Raw genomic sequence first — 26,369 nt, 5'->3', positions numbered from 1 at the left:
TGCTAGAGCTGAGGAGAGCAAAGATGGTCTGAGGAATCAAGCAGAAGGTACAGGTGGAGCCTGGCAGTGGGAGCAATCGGGCAGTAGGCCCAAAGGGCCTCAGGACCCACCTCCCGGTCGAAGCCCTGTTATGATTCCACCTTCTCTGGAGCCCCCAGAATAAAGAAGGGAAAATGACATTCATCTGACCCAGCATACACCCCCTCACCTCACAAACACTCAAACACCAAAACTACATTTGCCTGTTTATTGTTTTTCAAAACAAAACGAAAACCCCAAAACACATTAAAAATCCCACTGTAGTGGAAAGATGATTCGGGCTGTCTCCCAGGTTGTTTCATGGAGCATCAGGCACATTGGGGGATGGGCTGTTGCCCTGGCAGGGTTGGATGCATACTTGCACCAGGGCTTACATCAGAAGAGCTGCAGGCCAGTTTTGAGCCCATGCAGCTGCCCTTGGCTCCAGAGAAAGCCCTCAAAGTTGCTGCTGCTGTTGCTGTAGTTGGCACTGCCGATGCCACAGCTTAGGCCCAGGGTGCTGCAGAGAGAGTAGGGGGTCAGTCAGGGAACGAGGCAGCTTTAGGCTCTGCATGGGCCAAGGGTGCTTGATGTGTGTATGTCTATGGGAAAGGCCCCCACCTTCCTGCCTGGTTTTACTGAGACAGATGGGTGCAAATCTGAGAAACCACTTCAGGTGGGCTTTAGGGATGGCTCTGCCCTCCCTTCAGCTGAGGGAGAGAGGGAAGGAGGAGTGGAACTTATCAAATGAAACTTTATTCAGAGCCCCAATACATAAATCGGATTAAAGCAGAGCTGTTCAGGCTGAGGTACAGGAGGGAACCGACCCTGTACCATCCAACTCCCAGGAAGATATTCAAAGTAACTGCCTTAACATGGCCTTCTTCCAACGCCCTAGAGCTTGGTGGCCAAGAGGACCCTGGGCTGGACATCGCCCCCCACAACAGCTGGTTAAAGGGATCCAGACTTGGTACTGCAGGGCTAGGCCCAGCTCCCACTCCAGGAATGCAGATTGCTCTAGGGAGACGACTGTTTCCCCCACCCCCCCACCCCGACCCAGCCCTGCCTACTCAGAACACTCTTGCTTCCCCTCCTTCCCACAGGCCCTTCCAGCTGGATAAGGGTGACAGCTAAGAGCAAAGCCATCATTCTTCCCCTCAGGCAGATCCATGGTTACATGACTGCAGCCGAAAAAACCCTTAGAGATGATCTAGTCCCATCCACTCCCATCACCCACAATCTTACAGAGAAGGAAACTGAGGCCCAGAGATGGGAAGGGCCACATAGCCAAGTCAGGGGTGGAGCTGGGACAAGAAGCAGGGTGGGCATGCCTTGCCCTAGGAGAGGAAGCCTCCCTACTACAGGAGTGTGGGAGCTGGGCCAAATCTACTTCTTTCTAGATTTAACAGCTCCACCTGCCCACACTTCATCCTTGATACCCTGGTGCTCACTCAGTCAGCCTTACCCAAGGTCAGGCTAGTTGGGGCTAAGAGGAGAAGAGGCCTCTCTCTCAGATATGTGGGCCCTGCTCCCAACTACAGACTACCTGGATTCCCCAGCTGCCACCTCTCCTCGCCTCTCCGGGAGGCCTGCTGCCCCCTGGCCAGGCCCCACTGACTTGGGCCTGGCCTGCTGATAGAGCCCCTGGGCTCAATTGCCCTCTCCCAGGATGCCCAGATGAAGAGGGAGTCATCTCCCAGGGAGTGGGTAAGCCAGGACAGGCAGCACAGGGATAGATTCTCAATTTCAGGGGCCCAAAGGGGTCTCTCTCTGGTACTCACAGGATTCTCCTGGTCACATTGGCCCAGCATTCCGGAATGTACAGGCCCTCTGGATGGGCTTCTTTGTGCTACCAGCACAGCCCCTCAGCAAGGGCTGCTTGGTTCCTGGCTCCCTGATGACCCAAGGGCTCCCATGCCTGTGATCCAGAGGTGAGTTTCGAGGCAGAGCATGGAGCCCTGCGCAGGCCTTGCTATCAAGATGCCTGGACAATGCGGGGAGGCCTAATGATTACTCTCTGTGCACCTTTGGACAAATCCCTTCCCCTTTCTAGGCCTCAGTTTTCTCCTCAGGAACATGAGGAAGCTGGATTAGAGCAACCGTTCTTGACCTTTTGGGGCTGGTAGATGATTCTGAGGATCTGTTGAAAGCTATGGACCCCTCCCCCCCTCAAAATGCACACAAACACATACATAAGCACACACACGTTAGATGTAATTTGAGGGATGCCAAGCCAGTTCTGCACGGCTGCCTCACTGGCTCCCTCAACTTGGGGCTGGGAGTCATGGCAAGGACCCAACTTCACTCATTTAGGCCCTCACTAGGGATGGCTAATTCCCTCACTCAGCCCACTTTTCTTACTCCCTCCTACGTACAGTAAAACAGGGGTGAGAAATCCTGCTGCCATGGGCACTCACCCAGTCTTGCACATCGGAGGTTCCAGCCGCTGGTCTAGCACAGGCTGATCCAAAAGATACATGGTGTCGTAATTTTCCAGCATAAGCTCCGCTGGGTCCTCAGTCTGACTCGGCATCCGGCCTAAGGGGAATGTGCCCCATCGCACATCTTCTGCGAAGCAAAAGGAAGTGATCAGAGCAGGCTGATTAGCTGGTTCTTAGGTTTGCATAGAGGCCTACCTACCTGCCTATCCACCCACTCACCCCAACTAGCCCCCTCTCTGGGTGTCTCTAGCCTCACTCCTCTCTGCATCACTTTTTCATGAGCTCCTCTCTATGTCAACGCTCCCAGTTCTTCCCATACTCCATCACACACTCTATAGTCCTTCTTCCCTTGTATGTGTACATACAACACTCCATACACCATTACAGACAGATATTTTTCTCTCTCTGCTCTTCTCTTCCCACTTCCCCAGACATGTCCCCACACAGACAACAATATCCTCTTTAGACTTGGCTGTTTACTGACCCAACCTCTCATCCACACCGCTATTTCCACATTTGTATGGAGACATATACTCACACATACATCCTGGAGGGTCTTAATGCCTCAGAATTCCCACAGCAACCCTTCCAAACCCACAGAAACCTCAGAGTACCTGAATGACCTAGATTTCCTACACATCTACACGTTTGAATGCCATGTCATTTCATACTGGCCTTGCCTGGAGAGATATACACACACACTCTCCACAATGTCATATCGCCCCCGGACACACACACACAAAGGGGGAAGGGCTATGTCTCACTGCATACCCCTGCCCCACCCCATCACCTGAGTATATACACATAAGCACATGTAAGCCCTCCATTCAATGAATGTTCCCTCCCTCTTATACCTCACAGGCAGATAAACCAGAAATCTTAATGTCCCTGCCTCCCTACATATGTGTTTTCATACAAGGCGGGGGAGGCAATGGCAAGAGGGAGAGGGAAATATTTTAATACCCTAGCTTTTCCACATTCACAAGCCATCTCACCCAAGCCCCAACACAGATATTCCACTTTAGGATGGACTGTGTCAGGCATTCACCACCCCGCTCCACTCCATCCTATCACATAAACACCCTCCCTATCCTCCCCATGTTTTCAAGTTAAGGCCTCACTGGTGAGCTCCTCCGAGTAGATTCCGTTTCTGGCCTCCTGCATTTCCCTGATACCCACCGAATTCTGTCATAATATCCCCGGCATTCTGGAAAGTTATCAACCCTGGACCAGCTTTTTTTTTTTGGTGTTGTACTTTAGATGAAGATTTATAGAACAAATAGTTTCTCATTAAACAGTGAGTACACATATTGTTTTATGACATTGGTTAACAACCCCACGACATGTCAATACTCTTCCTTCTCGACCTTGGAGGACCTTTTTTTTTTGGTGAAAATATACATAGCCAAAGATACACCATTTCAAAAATTTCTACACGTACAATTCAGTGACATCAATTACATTCTTCCAGTTGTGCCGATATTCTCACTATCCTTTCCCAAATTATTCCATCACCATTATCTTCAACTCACTGTCCCCTAGGCTTCCCATCAAACCTTTTGACTTGCTGTTGACAATCTGATCTCACATAATTTTGTTTTGTACCTTAGATGAAGGTTTACAGAAGTTTCTCATTAAACAATACACATATTGCCCTATGACAATGGTTAACAACCCACGACATGTCAACACTGTCCCTTCTCAACCTTGGATTCCCTATCACCAGCTTTCCTGTCCCCTCCTGCCTTCTAGTCCTTGTCCCTGGACTGCAGTGCCTCATTAGTCCAGTTTTGTTTTATGCGGCTGTCCAATCCCCAGCTGAATGGTGAACCTTGGGAGTGACTTCACCACTGAGCTAAAAGGGTGCCTGGGGGCCATACTCTTGGGGTTTCTCCAGTCTATCAAGCCAGTAAATCTGGTCTTTTTTGTGAGTTAGAATTTTGTTCTACATCCTTCTCCAGCTCTGTCCAGGACCCTCTGTTGTGATCCTGCCTGGACTAGCTTTTTATGTTACCTATAGAACCCAGCAAGGGCTGTTCCTCTGCCTGTACACCCCCAACCTCTTGCTCTTTTATAGGAATTTGCACCTGTCTTCATGCCCTAAATCTCCCTACACATACAAAGATACCATGATACACAGGGGCCACTTGCCCCATGGGTTCTGTCACTGACCCCCTCCTCATCACTAACATCCTCAGCCCTGTCTACATCACTGCCCTTGCCTCTCTAGTCTAATACCCTTATACATGTTCCCTCATTGACAGCATGGACACACCACACAGGCTACCTCTGCATGACTGTCTCTCTGCCTGTTTTCATACCCCTCCATATACCCACACCTCTCACTTTTGCCATTTCTCTTCTTCATAACCACCCCCATACACTCACACACTTCCTGATCCTCATGAGTCAGGGTGACTCTGTCGCTTCTTCCAAAAACATACATGACCATGAATGTATGTAGGTACACCTTAACACACGGCCCACTTTACAAGGACCTATTTCACTGCCTTTACTTCTCTCTCTCACGCGCATGCAAACAGACACACACACACACACACACACACACACACACACACAGTCTGTCTCAATGCTCCTCCATTTCCATGTACACAAAGACTCCCAAACACAGCCCTCTTTGACCTAAGAGGTGATTTCTCTGTTGTTGTGCCATGGTTTGTCCAGTATACAGAGGCACACAGCCATACACACACCCAAAGACATGCACACATTCCACCACCCCTTCCAGTCAAGGCATTTATGCACCAGCCCTTCCACATACATGTTCACATAAATGCAAAGGCTACACCTTTCCTCACGAGCTCAATCACTGCCTCCTCTCTCTCTCTCCTTCTTGCTCCCCCAATCATGCCCGACACTACACCACACCTAGACCTAGCTCTGTTCTGGGCTGCTCTTCTGCCCCCTCCCTCAGGACAGACTGTCATATAGGCTGTGCCTGACATCTACCCCTGCCTCCAATGTATACATACACACATGCTCATGCACACACACTAGACTGTTTTGTCATTTCTTCTGTATCACTCCACCTTGAGGTTCCTGCTCCCTAACCTAAATAAGGGCACTCAAAAGACCATCTGACCATCCTCAGGAGGAGCAGATTCACAATGTTCCCCTACCTTCCTATCACGAACCACCACCTCCACCCCCCAGCTTTGGTCTAACTTGCCTCCTCACCTAAAAGCTGTATCACTCCTTATTCTCACTCTTCTTAGATCACTTCTAGTTTCTCTGACTTAATGCCCCCTGGGTTCTAGCTTTCTAATACACACAGCAAATCCTTTCACCACCTAGCCTCCACATGTACATGCACATTCACACATACATAGGAAGTACTTCCCTTGTCTCACTACCCCTGGGACTCTGCACCCAAAAGACACGTGCAGAATCATATACATACACACCTCCTCAGCCCCCAACTCTCACTTTCTCTTGCCTGTGTTTTACTGCCCAGTACCCACACCCACACCATCCTCTTTAAATGTGTTCACTGTCTGTCTCCAGCCCTCACCTTCCCCCTAACACACATACCCAGGCCAACTCTCATCTCCCAGTTCCTAGGCCTCCCTAGCTTCTCTCCCATTCATATCCAGCACGCTGCAACTCACTTCGCTTGGGTCCAGCCCTCTCAGTTTCACCACCTCCTACAAACTGTCTTATCCTCCAGCACTCTAACAACTACTGCACCCACTCCCCTGCCACCACATTCCACATCTGCACTGGCTGGTGCATCCTGTGCTTCCTCTTATACTGCAGGCCCCCTCCACTGCAGCCCCTCTCAACACCCACACCCTTGCCTGTCTGGCCCTGTGCCCCTGTCCATGCCAGCCTGCATGCTCCACCAGACAGACACTCTCAGGGTGCTCTCAGTATCTCACTGCCTCTGTCACCCTGTGGCTCTTACTTCTCAATGCTCTTGGGTTCTCCATGCTCAAAAACATGTTTAGAACACAATCCCATACCCAATGCATCTCTTGAGGGATGAGCTCCCTCTTGATGACTCACTTTCCCCTCTTACAAACCTGCTGTCTCCCTTAGGTTCCAACACTCCTGCACACCATCTGTATGTATACATGTACACCTGCATACATCCCCACCCTCTAAGCATACAGAGCACTCTCTGCCCTCCCATGTATGTAAAGGACATGCAGAAACACAAGCCCAGGACCCCACTAAAAGGGCTGCTGCTGGTTCCCTGCTCCCCAACTCTCACACAACTACACTCAACTCTGCACCTCAATGCTCACCTGTACATACCTCCCAGCCATGTCTTACCACCTCTGCCTGCCCTACCTTTTCACACACATTTGCCTCACCAGTAGGGCCATGTGGCTTTCTGAGTCTCATTACCCTGGGGCTCCAGGTCTTTAACACACGTGCACACACCCCACACACCACAGTCCTCTTGCAACAAGGGCTCTACTATCTTATTCAAGTCCTCTGTTGGGCCCTTGCTCATCTCATGGGAATGTTTACACACACACACACACAAAATAAGAGCCCCATTTCCCATGTGGGCACACAAAGCTCTGTAGCTCACCATTCCCAACCTCTCCTGTTTATACACAATTATCCAACTGCCTTTTCCTACTCCTACCACCAGTCTCAGAATGACAGTAACATAGCCCCCACACTCCACCCTCAGTGTTTCCCGGCCCTCCCTCCACAGACGTAACTCCTCTTAAGATGGGTTTGATTGCAGGCTCCTCCCACTCTCTTTGCCTCCCTTCTCTCCCATCCCCTATCCCCCCCCAACACACACGTACATAGGGAGCTGCATCCCGCTGTCTAAAGGCACACCACACCACTTGTCCCTTTCTCACACACATATTCAAACATATACACACACCCCTCTGTCATTTGGTGCTAAGTATCCTGGCAGACGTAAGTGCCTGTATCTTCCTGGCTGCTCACTGCCCCATGTACATAGAACCTACCCTACTCAACATCCTGCACTAACTCTGTCCAACATAGAATCTTGTCTCTGAAGTCCCTGACCCCCACACTCCTTACTGTCAAGCCCTGCCTCCAGAATATCTAGGGTGCTCTCTGAGTACCCTAGGTACACTCTCATTCAAGCTAGGGCTTCTGGGAATAAGACAGCACGGAGGCCAGGGCTTCCTTTAAACCCCAGAACATGCCTGGGATTTGGTAGGCCTGGAGGCCAGCAGACAAGACCTTGGTGCCCCTGGCAGCTGATGTGGCACACACTAGCCACATGGGCATGAGTCAGAGAGAGAAGACAGCAAAGGCCTGAAGCAGCTGGCAGCACAATAGTGCTTAGGTCCCCAGCTCTTACACACTTCACTGCAGCTATCAGGGTGCCTAAGTCTTAGTGGGAAGGGAAACCAGCTGTCATCCATACATCAGGTTGTCTCCTAGGCTTGTCTCAGGCTGGCTACCTCCTGCTAATTTCCACCCCTTCCCTAGGATGGAGTAAAGACTCACAGCCAGCCAGAGAGGGAAGAAACTGGTGTGGGGAGGAAAGTGGATATAGGCTTCTTACCTGAGCTAACTTGCCACACAGAGCCCTGCAAAGCTCCTCTTTTCTGCGCCAGGAGCCTGGCATTCTCAGCGGTGGGGGACTCTTCCCTTGGAGAGAAAGCCTCCACTTCCATTCTGTCTTCCTCATCATCATCTTCATCATCATCTTCTTCATCCTCCTCCTGGTCATCATCTTCCTCTTCCTCCACCTGTTCTTCCAAGACCTCTTTCTCATTTTTCTCATCTTCCTTGTCATGATTAAGGCTACCCTGCTCCTGGGCCTTTCCTTCAGACTCAAAGCTGGAGCTAGCTGGTTTTAGGCTCCAATACAGGCTGTCCAGTGTATATGGAGAATTCCCGATGGTGGAGGCCTCTGAGCCCTCCTGCACCAGGCTATTTTCTCCACTCTGGGTATAAATGGAGCAGATGCGCAGCAGCTTCTCCTGGTCCTCATCTGGCAGGACCGACCCCATGGCTATGAAGATGCTGAGCAAAGGGAGGGATGGGGTAGGAAAGATTCAACATCTAAAGTCACTTCACATCCCAATACTCCAGAGTTTGAACTTGGTCTTTGAGCTTCCAGACTTGCCTCTGAAAGGCAGTGTGGTAGAGCAGATAGCACAGAAACAATAGGACCATGGACCCTGAACAAGCTCTGTACCTCAGTTCCATTCTCAGTAAAATGAGGACAATAATGGTGTCTAACTTAATAGGGTTGATGAGAGGAGCAAATAAGATAGCTCATATAGAATGCCTGGCACAGTGCCTGGCACATAGCGGGCATACAATAAATGATAGCAATTGTAGTCTGCACTGAAATGCTATGTAAATAAGCAAACTAGCCAACAGACCTACAGGTTGGAAATGAGAATGGCAGAACCTTTTTTTCCTGTAGCCTAGCTGAGCAATCTGTCCTGAGCACCAAGGATATGCCTGGAAGTGTGCTGGGCTCCTTCGGGATGGAACACAAAGTGTGATCCCTTTCTGGGAGCAGCCACAGCCCAGCCTGGAATGGAGGAAAAGAAAAAAAAAAAGCAGCAGTTGACAAGACAGGATGTGGGAGGGAGGCCAGATGAGCACTGCAGACCGCGGGCACCACAGGAGCTGGGGGGAGGCAGAGAGCACAAGGAGAGCAGGAGAAATCAAGGGAGGACTTCGTGCAGGAAGGAGGGCCCAAGAGGACAAGAGCGAGCACACAGTGCTGGGTGAGGTGACAGTAACCTGGATAGAAGGTAAGGTCTGTGCTGAGGAGCTGTGGGACGAAGAGAAGGCTGGAAAGGTTGTGTGTGTGTGTGTGTGTGTGTGTGTGTGTGTGTCTGTGTGTCTGTGTGTCTATGTGTGTGTCTGTGTCTGTGTGTGTGTGTGCGCGCGCACACGCGCGCACGTGTTGGGGAGAGGTCACCTGATAATGCTGAGAACAGGTGAAAGCTGTGATTCTGAAGATCACTGGTGACCATGTGGAGGGCGCCCTGGAGGCAGGGAGACCAGGGAGGAGCCTGTTACAACAGTCCAGGCCAAGAGACGGAGAGGGCTGACCTAGGGCATTGACAGTGGAGATGGGAGGGAGAGAAACCGTGAAGGACAGATACAGAGCAGAGACTGGTGATCGAATGACAGGCATCAGGCAGAGGAGAGTTAACAATGATGGCAATGGGCACACAAAGGACCACACTAACAGCAAAACCACCAACAGATACATAGCCACTGAAAGGGAAAGCTCATGGGGAGGAAGAGGTGCGCATGCACCCCTTGCAGAGACTCACATACAACCTGGCACCTAACAGGCACTTGGTCACTGCTGGATGCATGGGTTGGATGGACAGATGGATAGGTTTCCTTCTAGGTGTATTGAGTTTGAACTATGGGCAGTTCATGGAGAGACCCTATGCTCAAGGGGGCTGTTTTCTCTCTGGGCCTTGCATGCAGACATATGTGCGTAGTCACTGATAGGAGGGGGCAGGGCTGGGGACTAGTGACTTGATTGGGAAACTGGGAGACACTCTGTGGTGGGACCAATTTCACATTCCACGAGGACACTGACTCAAACAGAATTGATATTGGCTGGCTAGAGGAAGCTCTTAAAAAGCCTCCAACTTTATTAGAGGAAAAGCCAGAGAGAAATACTCTTCCCTCTCACTGTGGTCCATCAGTATAATACTAAATAGTCTAGGCACTTAATGTCGTCAAGACGGCTTATCCCTGCTATATATCATTACCCACCCATTATCTCAAAAGCTGTCTAGTCTGACCATTACAGTGCAGGAGTGATACGAATCTTAAAATACATTTCCTTCCTCAGATTTGCCTGGTTACAACTCAGAGCTAAGAAGGTTACAGGTTCAGGTTGATGGAAAGAAGGTGGACTTTGGACTCACAAGACCTGGGCCCAAATCCCTGTCCCACCATCAGTGAACCATGGGACTCTTGGATAAATCACTTCACTCCTCAGCACCTCCGCGTCCTGTCAAATAAGAGTATAATACTCCACTTTCAAAGACTGCTGTTGTCAATTAAATGAAATGACTTCTACCAGAAATATACAGTACCATGCCTGGCATTTAACTGCAGTGATATCTTTTTATTTTGATGTCCCATTATTCACTGGGTAACCCTGGCAAAGTCCCTTCCCCTCTTTCTCAATTTCTCTTGTTAACTGACAGCACAGGGCCTGGATGGCCCCAAGGACTCTTCTGTCCCAATACTCTGTACTTTTTTTCTGACAGACCCGTTTGCTTCCCTTTTGTCTTTCCTGGTTTAAAAACTTGTAACAGCTGTTCAGGTCCAGGTTCCCAAGGCCTAAACATTTTTTCTCTGGGTGGGGGGGAAGCCAAGTTCTGTCTGAGTCTAGTAATGGATGCTTTTTGCAATAGTACAATACAATGAAGCACTGTAGAAAAAGCACAGGACTAAGGACAAGATATCAGGATTCTGGCCCCAGCTCTGCTACTGACTTGCAGCACAGTACCTGGAAAAATCCCATCTGTTTCCCAATCTGTGTAATGGGGTGATTAGGACTAGATTAACTGATTATCTGGGGAAGGCAGGATCTGTGCACAAGGAATCGTACCCAAGTGAGGCGCTGTTACTGCTGGCATGTGTCGCATCCTTCTGGTATGCTTGGGTTGGGAGAAGATCTCTGTGGTCCAAACTTCTCCAATACCAGCAGCTTCCACTCTGTAGACACTTAGGATTGGAAAGTACCTTGAAGGCCACCTATCCAAACCTTTCCATGCTGCTCTTTTCACTCCCTCCCCCCATTACATATCATGTTCCTTCTGACTTTGAAACTTCCTTTCTTCTTGCTTGAATTGCTCAAATGCCTTCTCTGTAATGCTTTTCCTGACTACTCCAGGCCCTTTTGGTTCTCCCAGTTTCCCACCCATCCATATCACTTCTAGTCTAGGGCACATATATCTGAAGATATGGCTATTTGGTTCAGTACTATCTCCTGAAGGCCTTGCCCTGGTTGGCTGTCTACGAGGCCACCTTTTTTCTCTTATATAAACACTACTGTACCCCAAATGTCATCAGATTTCAGATTCCATAGGGTAATCAGGGTGCTAAGAGGGTCTTGGCACCCAGACTCCCACTTCATTCATTCACCACACATTGAGTCAGCTCTCATCAAGTGAAGCACCGCTGGCAATGAGACAGCAGAATACAGTCCAGTTCAACAACATTTACTGAGGCCCGTTTGATGCTTCTACCTGTGCGGTGTGCTGGGACAGATGGTTAATGGAGAGCCCTTGCCCTGAAAATCTTATAGTTTGATAAAGGGAAGGTGACACTAGGGGAAGTAGACACAGTAACACAAAATATCTGATTTGGGAAGTATTTGAGAGAGTCAACATGACAGGGTAGATGGTGTTACCACCAAGTGAGGCAGAGATCAGAGGAGGAAGATCACTTTGGGGGCTGGGGTAGGGAATAAGATGACCAATTCTGTTTTGGTCTCTCCAGGTGGAGTTGTCTAACATGCAGGTGATTATAGGAAGCTGAAGCTTGGGGGAAAGGCCTGAGCTAGATAAAGAGATTTGGGCCTCGGCACTTTATAGGAACCAGTAAAAAGCACAGGCCTTTCCTGGAGGGAGAGGTAAACAGCATCAATGCAGCGGACAGTGAGGCTGACAAGGGCCCATTGGATTCACTAATTAGGCGGTCAAAGCAGCACTGGGGGTGAATGCCAAATTGCAGCAGGTTGAAGAGTAAGAGGGTAGTGAGGAAATCGAGATTGTTGAGTGCAGACTACACTTCTGAGATGCCTGAGCGGGAAGGGAAGGATGACAAGCTGGTAGCTACAGAGGAATGCAGGGTCAAAGGAGATTGTGCTTTTGTTGTTGTTATCGTTGTTTTGTTTTGTTTTAAGACGAGAAAAATTCAGGAACATTCATAGATTGAAGAGCAAGAGTCAGTAGAGCAAGGGAGAGGCTGGGGTGAGGCCCCAGCACTGCTGGCAGAGGTGGCTCCAGAGCACAGGTGGAGGAGCAGGCTTTGAGGCAGGGCAAGGCCACCTCATCCTGAGACTGGTGAGAAGGTTGAGCGTAGCCGCAGATCAGTTCACGAGGGCTGGACCTCAAGTTGAGGGGGCCCTGCTGGATGCCTCCATGTGCTCGAGGAAGCTAGGGTGAAATGGAAAAGGGGAAAGGGCTTGAGGTGAGTGATAAGGGTTTAGAATAGTCAGGAAATGGTAGAGAGAGTGGTCAGAAAAAAAGTAAAAGTTCAGACAAGCAGAACTGAGGCCTAGCCCCAGATTAAAAAGCATACCTCTGCAGTGGCAGCAATCCCCAGGGTTATGTGGTTTTCTCGAGCGGAGCTCAGCCATCCAGGCTGAGGACCAGGGGAAGCAGAGTGGGGAAAGTCAATCCCAACTTGGGGTTTGCAAGTCAGATATGGCCAAAGGATGGGCAGAGTTGAGGGTGGGTGATGACGTGAGGTTGAAGTGATCAACCACACAGGATCAAAGGGAAGCAAGGTTGAGGAAGGTAGTAAATGGAGGGAGATAAAGGTCTAGACGGAGGCAACAAACAGATGTCAGGGAATGTGAGGCAAGAACTGGAAGGACAAGAGGTAGCAGGCACCAAGTGGGATGTTGAGGCATCAGCTTTCAGAAGTGAAACAGCTCTGGGTAATGGAAATGGGTTGCTGAGTACAGTGGCAAATGAAGGTCACTGGGGTTGAGGAGCTGTAAAGTGTTAGATGGATCATCCAAATGAAAGAGATATTGCTTCAGAAAGCAGAAGAGAACCAGATGCTAAAGGCTTCCATGAGTATAAGGGAAATGGCTCAGGGTCAGAAAATGACAGAGAAAAGGAAAGGGAGACAACCACAGGTATTTACAGGAACCAGCACAATACTCAGTTTGACTATAAACCCAGGGTGGAGCGGGTAAAGGGGAATCACAGAGGTATGGCTAATCCTAAGTTGGGGCAAAATCAGAAAGATCTTAGAATGCCAGGCCAAGAAGCCCAGACTTCATCAGGAAGGCAATAGGGAGCCACTGAAGACTGTTGAACAACTATCAGAGGTATACTTTGGGAAGATAATGGAGAAGACAACACTGGGCTTAGAATCAGAAGACCTGGGTTCAATAATGAGCAGCAGCTACCATTTATTGAGCACTTACTCTGTGCAGGCCACTGTGCTAAGCACTCTAGGGGGATTGCCTCATCATTCTCATGCCAAACTCAGATCAGCCAGGTCTTAGCTGTGTGATCTTAGGCAGAATGCCCTGCCCCTCACCTCTCTGGGTCCAAGCTTTCCCATCTGTCAGTGGGAGGGGGATTGGGTCAGATGTTCTTGTAAGGGTCTTTCCAGCTCTAGTATTCTAGGGCTCTGTGGCCCTGAAGCTTGCTGGTGACCTCTCACCCTCTTACCAGATGGAATTCATGAGACTTACAGCTGAAGGAGTTGGGGGCTGGCCCAGCAAGGTGAGCCCAAGCAGGACTCAACCACCCGGGGCCAGTCAAGGGAGGCAGGGCAGCTGAACAGTCTCCAGCTCTTTCTCACTTCCCAATGGCTTGCAGAAAAGCGGCGGGCATTTCTTCCTGAAAGAGAAGCGACGGCCTGAGGAGAAGGAACCAGTGAAGCCCCCACCCAACCTTTTACCTCAAAAATCTTGGCTCTGTCCCTCCCCATCCCCCAGACTCCCAACTCTATACCTCCCATCCGCTCAAAGTATTCAGGGCCCTCTGTCCCAGCCCAGTTTAGTTGGCTCTGAGAAGAAAAAGGTAGACAGAGATTTGTCCATTGCTGCCACGGGACCTCTTGGGCAAACGTAAACCTTTAATAAAGGAGGTGTTTGCCTGGTGCTTCTCTGGGGCCGAAGCTGAGGACAATGGCAGATGCACTTGCCTCAGCTGCCCTAGGCCTTGGGCTAGGGCTAGCCTCCCTCACCAGTCTTGGTGTTGGCCACGATCAGTTCAATGATCCAGTTGAGGATGTAGGTAGGCCGGATCCCGCTGTCCCCCAAGGCTGGCAGCTCAGACAGCATCCTCTCCAACAAGGCCTGCGTGAAGGTCTGGGAGTGCAAGCCCCTAAGCAGAGGCTGCCAGAATTGAGAGAACGGCTTTGGCACCAGGATGTCATTCAAGTCCACGTTTTCTGGTTTGTGAGGGGCGCCATTGACAGGGGAAGGGGAGGTGGGGACCAATGGGAGGGAGAGCAAGAGAGAGAGCAAGCCCCACCACCAACAACAACAGAGTTGCCACCGCAGAACAGGAGGGAAGAGGAGAGCAGAACAGCAGGGGAGAGAGAAACCGGTTAGTAACTGGCACCCAACAACTGACCTAAAACGAAGTACAGAAGAAAAGGAGCTCTGGTTCTAGCTTCAGCTTTGTCAATAACTCACTGTGTGACTTTGGGTCAGTACCTTCCCCTCTCTGGACCTCAGTCTGCCCATCTGTAACATGAGGATGTTGGACTAGATGACCTCACAAGGCCCTTCTCGTTCTGCTGTTCTAGCTCTCTAGCTAGTGGCTAAATCACAATTAACACAGCACAATAACGGCATTAAGACTCCCCCCACCCCACGCCACCCCACCCTGCCCTACCCCATTCCAGGCCACCTAAGGATAACCCCACAACCACAACTACATATCAGTGGGGCTATCTGTTTTGTTCAGCCAGGGGGGCTGAAGAGCTTCCTGAGGCCATAGAGTGGCAGGAAACAGCCCTCACCCCCCATTCCAGGTCTCCCAGCCCATCCCTGGTGTTCCCACCCAGGAAACACAGTATTCTAAGGCTGCAGTGAGTCCCCAGGGACCTTACCTTCATAGTCTATCTGCAAGGCTGCCAACTGCTCAAATGTGGGGATGAGGAAGCCATCATCCAGAAAAGCATCCAGCACAGCATCACTGGAGCAAGAGGACAGCAGTTTAGTAAGCTGAAGTGGGCAGAAGACACTCTCCTACTCCCTCACCCACCCACAAGGAAGCCAATGCCTCTGGCAGAAGTGACCAAAACAGCTTGGGTGGGGGGGTGGGGGAAGGCAGATGTTAGATCTCAGACCTCAGCCTCCTGGGGCAAGGGCTGGGCTGGAGGCTGGAATCAGTGGGTTTTGAATGAATGTTTACCAAGCACATCCTGATCCAATGCCCATAATGAGGGCAGTAGTGGCTGAACAAGCCACAAAACACAGATGGACAAAGTCCCAGGCCCATTGATAAAAAGTGAAATGCCTGGGGTAAGAAGGTCAAGGGCTTCTGGATTCAGTTTCTGTTCGGTCTTTTTGTTTCTCTTGACAATTCTCAAGTCCCCTATCCCTCCTCTTTTCCCTGGTTGCCTTCTTTCAGATCCTAGAAGTAGAAACTTTGGGGACTCAACTGCTGAACCAAATACGAGAGCTCTATAGGCCTTACTACTGGTGACCCCCAAGAACCCAGAACAAGGGTAGAGGGTTTAAAAGAGTAGGCTATAGGGGTGTCTCTCATCCCCATTTAGCTCAAGCCTAAACAAGTAATAGCAAGCTGTCTCCTCAACAGCCAGCGGTTCCCCAACAGAGGCTCTCCTAGCCAACCAGACCCAAGAGCTCCCAAAGTGTCCTAATCCCTGGAGGGTTGGTATGCTCAGATTCCTCTCTCTAGCCCAGACCAGACTTGAAGGGGAATAGCTGTCCTTCTATCCTCATCCTATGGCCTCAGGTCAGTATCCAGAAAGAGTATTTAAACCAGCCAGCCAGCTTCCTACTCAGTACTACCAGGCAGACACTACTGTATAAGAGCACAACAACAGTTTTTCCAGCTGCTAAGGGGGCTACCACCCACCCCCTTGCTCAAGGGTGGAGCCAAGAAGCTTAGGCTGGGAAGACACTGATAAAACACCTTTGAAACTAGTAGCATCCTAGGAATGAAGATAAGACTCCAGGGGGCAATCCCAGCCTACACTACAGGCTCCCACCCAGGCCTGCTCCACCAACCTACCCCACTACCTACGCTCTGCTCCATCCCAGATTCCTTCCAACCTCTCCCAAGCTGGGAAGGTCTGGAACCTCCACAGGTTCTGAGTAGGAGATTCCCCAAAGCTCCTTCCAGCTGAATTTAGATGGAAAGCCTCGAAGAACTAGGGAGGAGAGTGGAATGGACGGGGGTACTACTGTTCTAGATTTAACTGGGCACTATTTTTTTGGAAAGTATAAGGCTCATGGCCATACTGAGGGAGAAGGAGGAACTCAATCTTTTGAGGAGCCAGGCTAGGGGATGGTCCCTGCTCTGTACCCCCAATACCAATGATCCAGAGGAGGCTGACACCCTCCAATAACAGTTCAAAAGAAAAGGCTAGCAGTGCCCACCATTTATCATTTCCCCCAAACGTGGACAAGGGCTAGGCAGAGAGGTAATAAGGATTAAGGGCTTTTCCTAGTTGCCAAGAGCTCCACGTACCACCTGACACAGAGAAACGAGGCTGGCCAGGAGATGGACGAATAGTGGACATTTCTTCCTCTGGCCAGTCCAGTGACTCAAAGTAGACAACCCCTATCTGGTAGCTGGCAGGGCCAGGGGTAGGGGGTCATACGGAACACAGGGTTACCCTGTCGGAAATCAGGACTACCCCTGGGATTTCCTATAGCAGAGATTGGTTGGCAAGCTGTGACATGGAAACCGATTTCAATGAGGCTGCCACCCTCTAGCCTAGAGTAGGCAGCCTAATTACTTAGTTACATACCTGTTCTCCCGTGTAATGCTCTTGAGCTCTGCCAGGATACATTCTACACGTGGGGACAAGTTATTCCACACCTTAATGGCCTGAGGTAAATGCCTAAATTCCTCCAGCACCTACCAGCCAAGAGGATTCCATCAGAAAGCTGGTTCAGCCAGGGAGCCCACCCCCACCCCTCCAGGATCCTTTCCCATAGGACCTCCTGGCTTGGCACTTCTCTTCAAGGGACAGGGCAGGGCATGCAGGGGTTACCCCAGAACTGCCTATTAAAAATAACCTGTCCTTCAAATGCCAGGCTTTCCACTACTCCCAAATCCCCTGTGGCTCCCAATCACAAGATACCCCAATACTGAGAGATCCACTGGGGACATTTGGTTGGAGATGGGCAGACACCCTTAGGCCAGAGGGTAAGGGGAGGCAGTGGGGTAGGGAAGAAAGGGAATAAAAAGACTAATCCTGGTTCTATCACTAGCTGCATATGTGGCCTTTGGCCAACCCCTTCACTTACCTATCTGTGAAAAGAAAGGGTTGAACTGGATGGTTTCTAAGCTATCTCCCTTCCTACTAAAATAGCACCCTTCAACCTCACCTGATCTAGGAAAGCTCTTGGGCCCCATCTGCTGTTCATCTATGCCCAGTTGTTCCCCACCACCCAGTGGGGCAGATTCTCCACAAACTTCCATCATCTGCTCCCTTCCATGGGTGTGGAGAATCAGCCAAATGCAATCTGCTCCTCTTGTCTCCTTCTTAGTTCCTCCCACCCCTTTCCAAGCTGTTTCCCCAAGTTTTGCCACTTCTCTTTCAAATTCCTTCTCAGGACTTTTCTCCCAAGGAGCTGGCAAGAGGGAAGAAACGGAGAACACACCAGATCAAGGGCACTTACTTACCTTAAACTGCTCCTCTTCGTAAGACACCAGCAGTTCTCGGACTCTTTCTGAAAACAGAATGGCAAGACAGATAGGGCAGCCAGCCCAGCTGTCTGCTCCTGATGGGATCCTGAGCCCCTGGCACTTCATTTCATGAGTTATAAATTGGGAACTAGAATTCCTGCCCCCTCCTACTGCACAGGGCTCAAGGAAGATGGTTTGTCACAGTAATTTTTAAAGCTAGGTCTCACCACAGCCAAAGAAATAACCAGTGCCAACCCTAACCCTGAGCATTCTAGGCTCATGGTCCTTTATCTGCCCTGCAAAAACACATACCATATAGCTCTTTACGCCTCAGAGCCTTTTCCTGATGTGAATCCACCTCTTTGCTTTCTCCATCAGCCCTGACATCCAGCTCTGCACCTTTCACATCTTCCTTAGGCTCTGGTCTCTGTTCTGTGATGTCATCAACAACAATGTTCTTATCTTCCTCTTGGTCCTCTTCATCTGTTTCTTCCCTGTCCTCCTCCAACTCCCAGGACTCTCTCAGGCTGTTCTCCAATTGGCGGCACCAATAGGTCTTCTGAAGCCAATCCAGGACAAAGTAGCAGCCTGAAGGAGGGAAGGAAGGCAGTGCCAGAGGACCAGCTACAGGCAAGCATCTCCTAGCAGGCCCACAGCTCTTTTGGCCACCACCCTCATCTTGTGAGCATTATGGGAAAGCCCCAGGGAAGAGGTGTGGCTATTAAGCAGGCTCAAATCACAAATCCCAGAGAGAGAGAGCCTCTCTCACCTGTTCTTTGCTTTCTCCTCTTGCTCACCAGAACCTTTTTAGAAAGAACTAGTTGGAGATAGGATGCCAAAAATGGTAAGGAGCTGGCAGTGGGAGAACTGGAATCCAGACCCACCAGCTAGTTACATGGCCCTGGACAAGCCTCTTCCCTTTTCTAGATCTCAGTTTCTCCATGACGAAGTGGCTAGGCTAAATTGAAGGTTCTTTATTAGTATGGGGTAGATGTCCAAAGAACCTATGGGTCTCAAGAAGCTTGTAAACCTTACACATAGGCATTTTTTTTAACAAGGGGCCATGTAGTATCTAATCCAGCAGCTCTTTATTTGGTCAACAAATCTTTATTGAGAACCTAATATGTGTCAGATGTTATTTTAAACACTGGAAATACAACAGTGATCAAAACAAAGTTTCTGTCTTTGTGAAGCTCACATTCTAGTACAGGAGAAAGACAAAAACAAATATGTCAGGCAGTGAAAAGTGCTATTAAGAAAAAAAAAAGAAGCAAAGCAAGGAGATAAGATAACCCAACTAAAGCTACCAAGTCCAAGCCCGCAGCCATGAAATCAATTCTGACACATGGTGACCCCATGTGTTAGAGTACAACTGCTCCATAGGGTCTTCTTGGTTGTAATCTTTATTAGAAACATTTCACCAGGTCTTTCTTCTGTGGTGCCACTGGGTGTGTTAGACTGCTAACACACCCAGGTTAGTAGCCAAGTGTAAACCATTTGCGCCCCCCAGGGAACTTAATTAAAGCTACAGAGCCTTATTAATAACCTCTCAATTGCCCAAATTAATAAACTACCCTCAGTCTTCATCATTTTTGCTATCTCTGTATCATGACACTGCTCATGCTCCAACCTCTCGAACTCCTCTCCCTTGGCTCCAAAGACATCACCACTCTTCCTGTCTTCTTACCCCTCTGCCTGCCCTTTAAATTCTAGGGTTTTCCTAGGGTCTGTCCTCAATATTCTGCTTTCCCACTCCACACATATACACCAGGAACATTTGATCTGTATTCTGAACTTTTACTACCACTTGGCACCTCCAGCCTAGACCTTTCTGCTGAGCTCACTACACACTGCCTGCTAGAGTCCTTCAAAACTTCTAAGTACACTATGAATCCTTAACAACTGTACTTAGAAATTAAACACAAATTCAACCTGTGGTTTGGATGGGAAAAAAATATTAACTGTGTAGGTACTTCAATAACGTAGGTGGTCCTGCCCTGGACACACGTTCTGGAAGGTGTATGAGATGAGAGATATGAATCTGCTGTTCTCTCAATGGATTCTAGGAAATCCTCAGTTCCCAACTGGTCTCAGTTCCCAAGTACTCCTAAGAGTGTAAGCCTTTTCACTCACTACATGTGATTCAGGGAAATGACAACCAAATACAATCCTGACCTAACATGCTTACTTTAGGACCTAACCACTCTTTCATGAAGATGCCTCCTGTGTACATCCCACATACGCCCATGATCCGACCTCAGGCTACTGCCCCAAACTTATCCTTAGCTACTGCCTCCCAGGCCCTGAGGTTCAAGCCCTGACAATCTGCTTCCAGTTCCTTGAGCCTGCCACACTGTTTTGTAAGTCCCATTCCTTCCCTGTCTTCCACCCACACTTTTGCACCTCCTAGTTCCTCTGCCTGGAATACCGTTCTTGCCCCACTCAAGGAGCTAGTAAACTCCTTCTCCTTAACACTCAGCACAAGCACTACCTTCTCTGTGAAGCCTCCTCTGACTCCTCTTCATGCCAAGGCACCTAGGACATATCCCAATACTGTCCACAGACCACATGACAATTCCTAGTTTCTCCTTCTTACAGGTCTGTGAGGTCTTTAAGACCAGAGACTGTCTTTCACATCTGAAACCCCAGCACCTAACACAAGGCCTCAGTCATTGTTTGCTGACTGAATGAAGTAATAATGCATTCTTCTTGCTATACTTTTTGTCCCCCACCCCAGGAGATCAAACCAGAAATTCTCAGGCTTTCTTGCTTTGCCTAATTGAAAAGTAACAGAAAGGTGGAAGGAGAGGGAGCAGGTCTAAACCAGTCAGACCACCTGGGTTAACAACTTGTCTCCAACATTTACTAGCTGTGTAACCTGAGGAAGGTTACTTAACCTATCTGAGCCTCCTTTTTCAAGGGTTGTTGTGAGATTCAAATGAGTAAATACATATGAAACTCTTAGAACAGTGTCTGGCACAGAGCAAATATTACCTTAATCAACCTACCCTTGTTTCATCTGCCTCCTGTCCTGACAAGGGAGGAAAACTAGGCTGGAGGTTCTAAATAAACCTGCCTTTAAACTCTGTCCTCTGGCAATACTGTACTCGATCCCCCAACCCCAGAGGGATTCCAACATGAAATAGGGAAAGAATCTCTCTCAAAAGCAGGAATTGTAAACCAGAAGACTTCTGGCCAAATCATATGTGCTTTTTCTAGCCCTCAGGTTTAGCTCCCCGGTACTTGAAAAAATATTTGCAGTACGTAGATGTCAACATTTAAAATTCAAGAAATTTTATATAAAAATCCAAATTTTTAGCTTCTTTTGAATATTTGGAAGATCTGGCAGCAAGGGTCCCACACATGTCCACATTTAGCATCTGCTCCCTTTAACAGGCATAGTCTCTTCAGTTCAAAAAAGTCTACCCATCATCCCTATTTGTCTACCAGCATTGGGGCAGAGAACTAGGGGCCATTTATCATTGAGCACACACTGATGGTTTTGTTATAGTGGAAAGTTAACTAGTTTTTTATACTCATGTCTCTATCAAAAATGGAAAAATGAAAATTATACCAAGAAGGCCATGCATTCAAGAATAATTTTTCTTATACTCTGCCTGCTCTGTGTAGACATCTGAGTTGATTACCCCAGGCAAGGCAGTGACTAGGGTGAGGTAGGTAAGGCTAATGAGATAAGTGCCTCAGGTGCAAAATTTAAGGGGGTCCCAAAAACTCAACAATCAAGATCAGAACAGTGCCCGGCCAAGCCATATGGGAGCCTGAGACAAAAGGAGAAATCAGTAATGCTAATCCTATCTTTATTTAAAATTTTTAAATTTTTCTGCATTAATTTTTTAAAAATATTATTTATCTTGATTAATGGGTTTTTGGTGCCCCCTTAAATTTTGTGCCCAAGGTGAATGCCTCACTTGTCTCACCATAGTTCTGGCCTTGACCCCAGGTGGAGACCTTCCTCCCTACCCTTCTAGTCCCAATGCCACCCAGCCTAGGCCCCTGAGCTTAACTTGATAAGTATACCCCCTGCCCTGAGGACTCACCTCTGCGGCAGTCATTTATATGGGGCATTTTCTTGTGGGTCAACTCATGACGAAGTTCAACAATCCAATCTGGAATGTTCACCTGATTTGTATGGGTACAGAAATTAGAAAATATTAAAGCTGGAAAGGACCAGAGATGAATTTGCCTGATCTCCCATTTTATAGATAAGGAAATGGAGATTTTAAGAGAAGGTTCCACTCTTAGTGGCAGAGCCAAGATTAGAACCCAGTTCTCCTGATTCGTTTTACAGGTCTATGGAAGTGGCCTTGAAAATTAGAAAAGACACTTGCTTCCCCTAACAACCATCCTCCTCCAACAAACAGATCTCTGTGAATGAGCATTAACAATCACTTCCAGCCTCCCTCTGACCTGTCTGTACCACTCCCCTCTCCCTGGGTATCCTTTACCATTCCCTCCCATGTCTCCCCCAGGAAAGTTCTCTTGATGACTGAGAAGATGCTTGCCCTCTCGGCTTCCACACACCTCACATACTCACTCAGGACAGGAATGTCTGGCATTTTTGTGCTGCTTGGCTGAGCAGTCTCCTCAACCGTCAGCTCCCTAAGGGCAAGCGCTGTGACTGCTACTTCTTTCCTGTCCCCACCTAGTGGTACGATCAGGCTCCTCAGCTTCACTGGGCCACTCCAAGCAAGCTGGGCAGGCCAAGCCCACTGAGACACCAGTCATGAGCAAGAGAGTGAATCTGCTTCCTTTGAGCTGGAAGGTGAGGATCTTGGGTTCTTGCTAGGCTTGGCTGGTAGTGACGGGATGAACTAGTCTGACTGTATGCCCACTCTACCCCATGCTCCCATTTACTGAGCCCTCCTGTGGAGAGATAATTGAGTGAGGCCACTTTATCATACGTACCTCCTGAGCCAGGAACTTGAGGGGGAGCTTGACAAACTTTGTCTTCCTCTCTGAGATAAGATTCACAAACCTGGGGTTGGGGAAGAAATAAGTGGCACAGCCCAAGTAACTGTTTTACTCACAAGTAGTGGGGCTTCAAAACACCTTGCTGAGTTACTGTCACCTTGCGTTTTCCACAATCTTTCCACTGTCTGTCCTTTCATATGGTTGATATCAGTCACAGCAGGGACAGTTCAATCCAACATTTACTGACAGTTTACCCAGTACTAGAGCCATACAGGTGAATAAGACACTATTCTGGCCTTGAAGAGTTTGGTTTAGGATAAACAATCATGACATAATATAACATGACTATGTTAGAACATAACTGCTAGGACAAAGGACTACATCAAATGATATGGGTAGCACAGCTGAAGATGGATAAGGTAAGAAGAGCCAAGGGGGGCCTTAAGGCAGACAAGGGGAACATGACAAGATGAGCAAAGGCTTTGACAGATGAGAAAACTCAATGTTAGCCTTTTTCCCTGATGTGTAGGAAAAAGCTAGAAACACTCTGAGTCACTTTGTAAGTCAGAAACTCCAGTCCATGTCTCCATTTCCAAAACTCAGCAATCTTTTCAGTGTTCATGGGGGAGAAAAGGGCAAAAGGGTGGCGCGAGGTGTAGACAGGAGTAGGGTTGGAAAGTCAACATTAAATCAGGGCCAAGAACATTGAACTATTCAGAAAAGTTCCTCTGGATGAGAAGAGGTAAAGGAGAAGAAAAAAGTCAGACTATCGAAGCTGGAAGAGACCCAAAGAAATTACCTAGTCTGAACCATCTCCACCTCACATTCCAAGAAAGAGAGGGAAAGAAAAACAGATGATATGAGGTTCTTGGGAAAAGGAAGAAAAACAGGAATGCGTGTTGACAGGCGGGTACCAAAATCTGTCAAGTCAGACATTCACAGGCTTACCCACACAGGGTTTTTTTTTGTTTGTTTGTTTGTTTTTTTGCTGACTGGGAGGTAGCACCTGAGGCTAAGCTTTACTTATCACATGATATTCCCCCCTCCAAAACTGCCTCCCACCCCTCTCCCATCCCGTGCAGATCTTACCTGACCAATGCCATGCCATAGAGCAGACTAAGTTCATCAGTGCCCAAGCCACCAGTCACATCCATGAGCTTACAGCGTACCAGGTCAGCGGTGGAAGCCACTGCCAGGGGAAGGTCGTTGCCTAACCTAAAAGGCCACAGTCCAGCACCATCATAGGCGTCCTTACAATGGTCCACCCTCCACCTCCGAACGTAGGTTGTTGTAGGCTAGTCCCATTATATACTGGTTCAGAGCACAATAAGAGATACAAAACAAGAAGGTGGGAGGGGAGGTAATATCCCTGGGACTCAACAGCATACAGTGCATGGAGGGCTAGCTGGGGATACACATGACGCCTAATTGTTAGGTAATCAACTAACAATTAAGCGTGGACAGATACCTTTCTTTCACCCTGAAACCCCCAAAAAGTCAGCTAGAGAAAACCTTTATTCCTTGTTAGTCGACCCCAACTCAATCTTACATAGTTTTGCAGGCAAGACCCCCCCCACCCCCAATTCGAATCGGAAATACACTCCAGGTTGTTAACTTGTTCCTTAAGCCACTAGTCCCTCCAGGGCCCTTCCCAAGTAGGAGTTAAAGCTCGCAGATAGACAAGTGTTGAGGCACACCCCCTTTCTTTCCACAAATGGGATTAGTGCAAGAGCTTGGCTGCGACTTTCCCCCAGGAACTTGGAAGACGGACAAGGTCCAAACCACTCATGGAGGCACCATTCGGCAACTTAGGGTAAGACTGAAGGACACGGCCTTATAGGAACGCAACAAAGGAGGAGGTGAGGCGCTGCCAGCACGCAGGCAGGAGGGCTGCGTCCGCTGGCTTACCTGCTCCTCCACACGGTGATACGGTTCAGCGCATACCGCTGCAACGTATGGTCCTCACAGAACAGATACACCATCACCTGGTCCCACTCAGCTCTGTTGAGCCAGGCCACCACGATGCGCTGGGCCCAAAGGGGCGACGACCCTTTCCCTTTGGCACATTTGCCGCACCACGCACTCCACACACGGTCCATTCCCCTGGGACCCAGACCTGACCTGGTCCCACACTCCTACACAGACACTGGGCTCGACGACAGGCCCAGTGCCACCGAGCTCCGCACGCTTTCAGCTCAACGTGCTATCCTCCAAACCGCCGCCGCGACAGCAGCCAATGGTAGAGCGTAACGGCGACGCAAGCCCGCCTCCCAGCGTATACGCTGCCAATCGGAACGCGAAAGCTGCAATCCCCAAACTACAGGTGGGGTTACGTCCTCAAGGGACCGGAAATGTTCTTTTCTCAAAGCAACCGTACCAGCTGCATGTGTTCAGCCTCAAGGTTCCGCCAATTTCCTGATTGCTCTTTGCCTTCTTCCCAGTGTCAGAAGGGAGTCTCTGAACTACAGGAGGAATTTCAGTTTGCACCCCATGGCGGGCGGGGCGAGACTATGGTGGTCTATTGTACTGGGAATGCGCTGATAAGTATAATGTTTTTATCGTCATGAATCAGGACCTAATCCAGTAAACACAATGGACACTGAAGCAGGGCTACAGAGCAAATATCTCAAGTCAGGTTGGAAAATCTGCTTTCGTCGTAGGTACTCAGGGGCCTTGCCTTCCAAATTGGTACCAATCTGTTGTTGCACAGTGATATGAGGCCTGAATGACTGGGGTGAAAGTCATCTTGGGAGTAGAAGACTCGGAGTTCTGCCACTAACTGTGTGGTTTTGGACAAGTCTCTGCCCCTCTCTGGGTCTCAGTTTTCCCATCTGTACAGTGTGGAACTTAGACTGAATGGTCTCTAAGTTCTCTGTCATAGTTGGAAACTGGGGGATTTTACTCTGCCAGCATCCCACTGCTATGTTGATTTCAGTATCCACAAAGGATGTTTTTCTGATTCCTTGGGATTTTGGAGTTCTGGAGGAAAACAGTATTATGAAGCCCTTCTGAATTTACAAGTTGGCTAAAATGTGTTTGTTGTTGTTGTTAGGTGCCGGCGAGTAGGTTCCAACTCAGCGACCCTATGTACAACAGAACGAACACTGCGCGGTTCTGCGCCATCCTCACAATCGTTGTTATGCTTGAGCCCATTGTTGCAGCCACTGTGTCAATCCATCTCTCTGAGGGTCTTCCTCTTTTTCGCTAACCCTGTACTTTACCAAGCGTGATGTCCTTTTCCAGGGATTGATGCCTCCTGATAACATGTCCCAAGTATGTGAGACGTATTCTTGCCATCCTTGCTTATACAGAGTGTTCTGGCTGTATGTCTTCCAAGACAGATGTGTTCGTTTTTCTGGCAGCCCATGGTATACTCAATATACTTCACCAACACCGTAATTCAAAGGTGCCAGTTTTAATTCGGTCTTCC

General features: G+C 48.9%; 1 protein-coding gene across 5 annotated transcripts; it reads right to left on the bottom strand.

Annotated features, from left to right (window-relative positions):
- On the bottom strand, nucleotides 1-25,147 carry LAS1L (LAS1 like ribosome biogenesis factor). Of its 5 annotated transcripts, none has more exons than XM_023736092.1 (14): nucleotides 24,848-25,085; nucleotides 24,029-24,154; nucleotides 22,934-23,003; nucleotides 22,066-22,147; nucleotides 18,320-18,595; nucleotides 18,005-18,051; nucleotides 17,124-17,233; nucleotides 15,231-15,316; nucleotides 14,812-14,862; nucleotides 14,358-14,564; nucleotides 13,861-14,008; nucleotides 7,987-8,450; nucleotides 2,436-2,583; nucleotides 1-538 (listed from the first exon to the last, which is right to left on the bottom strand). In XM_023736092.1, the coding sequence occupies exons 1-14, from the start codon at nucleotides 25,036-25,038 to the stop codon at nucleotides 415-417; spliced, it is 2,130 nt and encodes a 709-aa protein (XP_023591860.1). In that variant the 5' UTR covers nucleotides 25,039-25,085; the 3' UTR covers nucleotides 1-414. The 5 variants fall into 5 exon arrangements, 4 of the variants coding, with proteins under 4 accessions (XP_023591860.1, XP_023591861.1, XP_004381581.1 ...); XM_004381523.2 differs by having other exon boundaries at nucleotides 240-538; nucleotides 2,436-2,586; nucleotides 24,848-25,147; XR_002824878.1 differs by having other exon boundaries at nucleotides 426-538; nucleotides 2,436-2,586; nucleotides 7,929-8,450.
- Between the last annotated feature and the right edge of the window lie 1,222 nt (nucleotides 25,148-26,369).

This window comes from Trichechus manatus, unplaced genomic scaffold (assembly GCF_000243295.1).
Source record: "Trichechus manatus latirostris isolate Lorelei unplaced genomic scaffold, TriManLat1.0 scaffold00086, whole genome shotgun sequence".
Taxonomy (NCBI): Eukaryota; Metazoa; Chordata; class Mammalia; order Sirenia; family Trichechidae; genus Trichechus; species Trichechus manatus.
The sequence above is the reverse complement of the archived record's forward strand: the minus strand, read 5'-3'. Positions and strand labels throughout refer to the sequence as shown.

What these genes read in the sequence shown, in the direction of transcription:
- LAS1L (XM_004381523.2), bottom strand. Translation starts at nt 25,038, where the DNA reads ATGGACCGTGTGTGGAGTGCGTGGTGCGGCAAATGTGCCAAAGGGAAA. An exon ending in ATCACCGTGTGGAGGAGCAG is followed by an intron (nt 24,155 to 24,847) that starts GTAAGCCAGCGG and finishes GTGGCCTTTTAG; the next exon opens with GTTAGGCAACGACCTTCCCC. An exon ending in TATAAATGACTGCCGCAGAG is followed by an intron (nt 18,596 to 22,065) that starts GTGAGTCCTCAG and finishes TCCCTCCTTCAG; the next exon opens with GCTGCTACTTTGTCCTGGAT.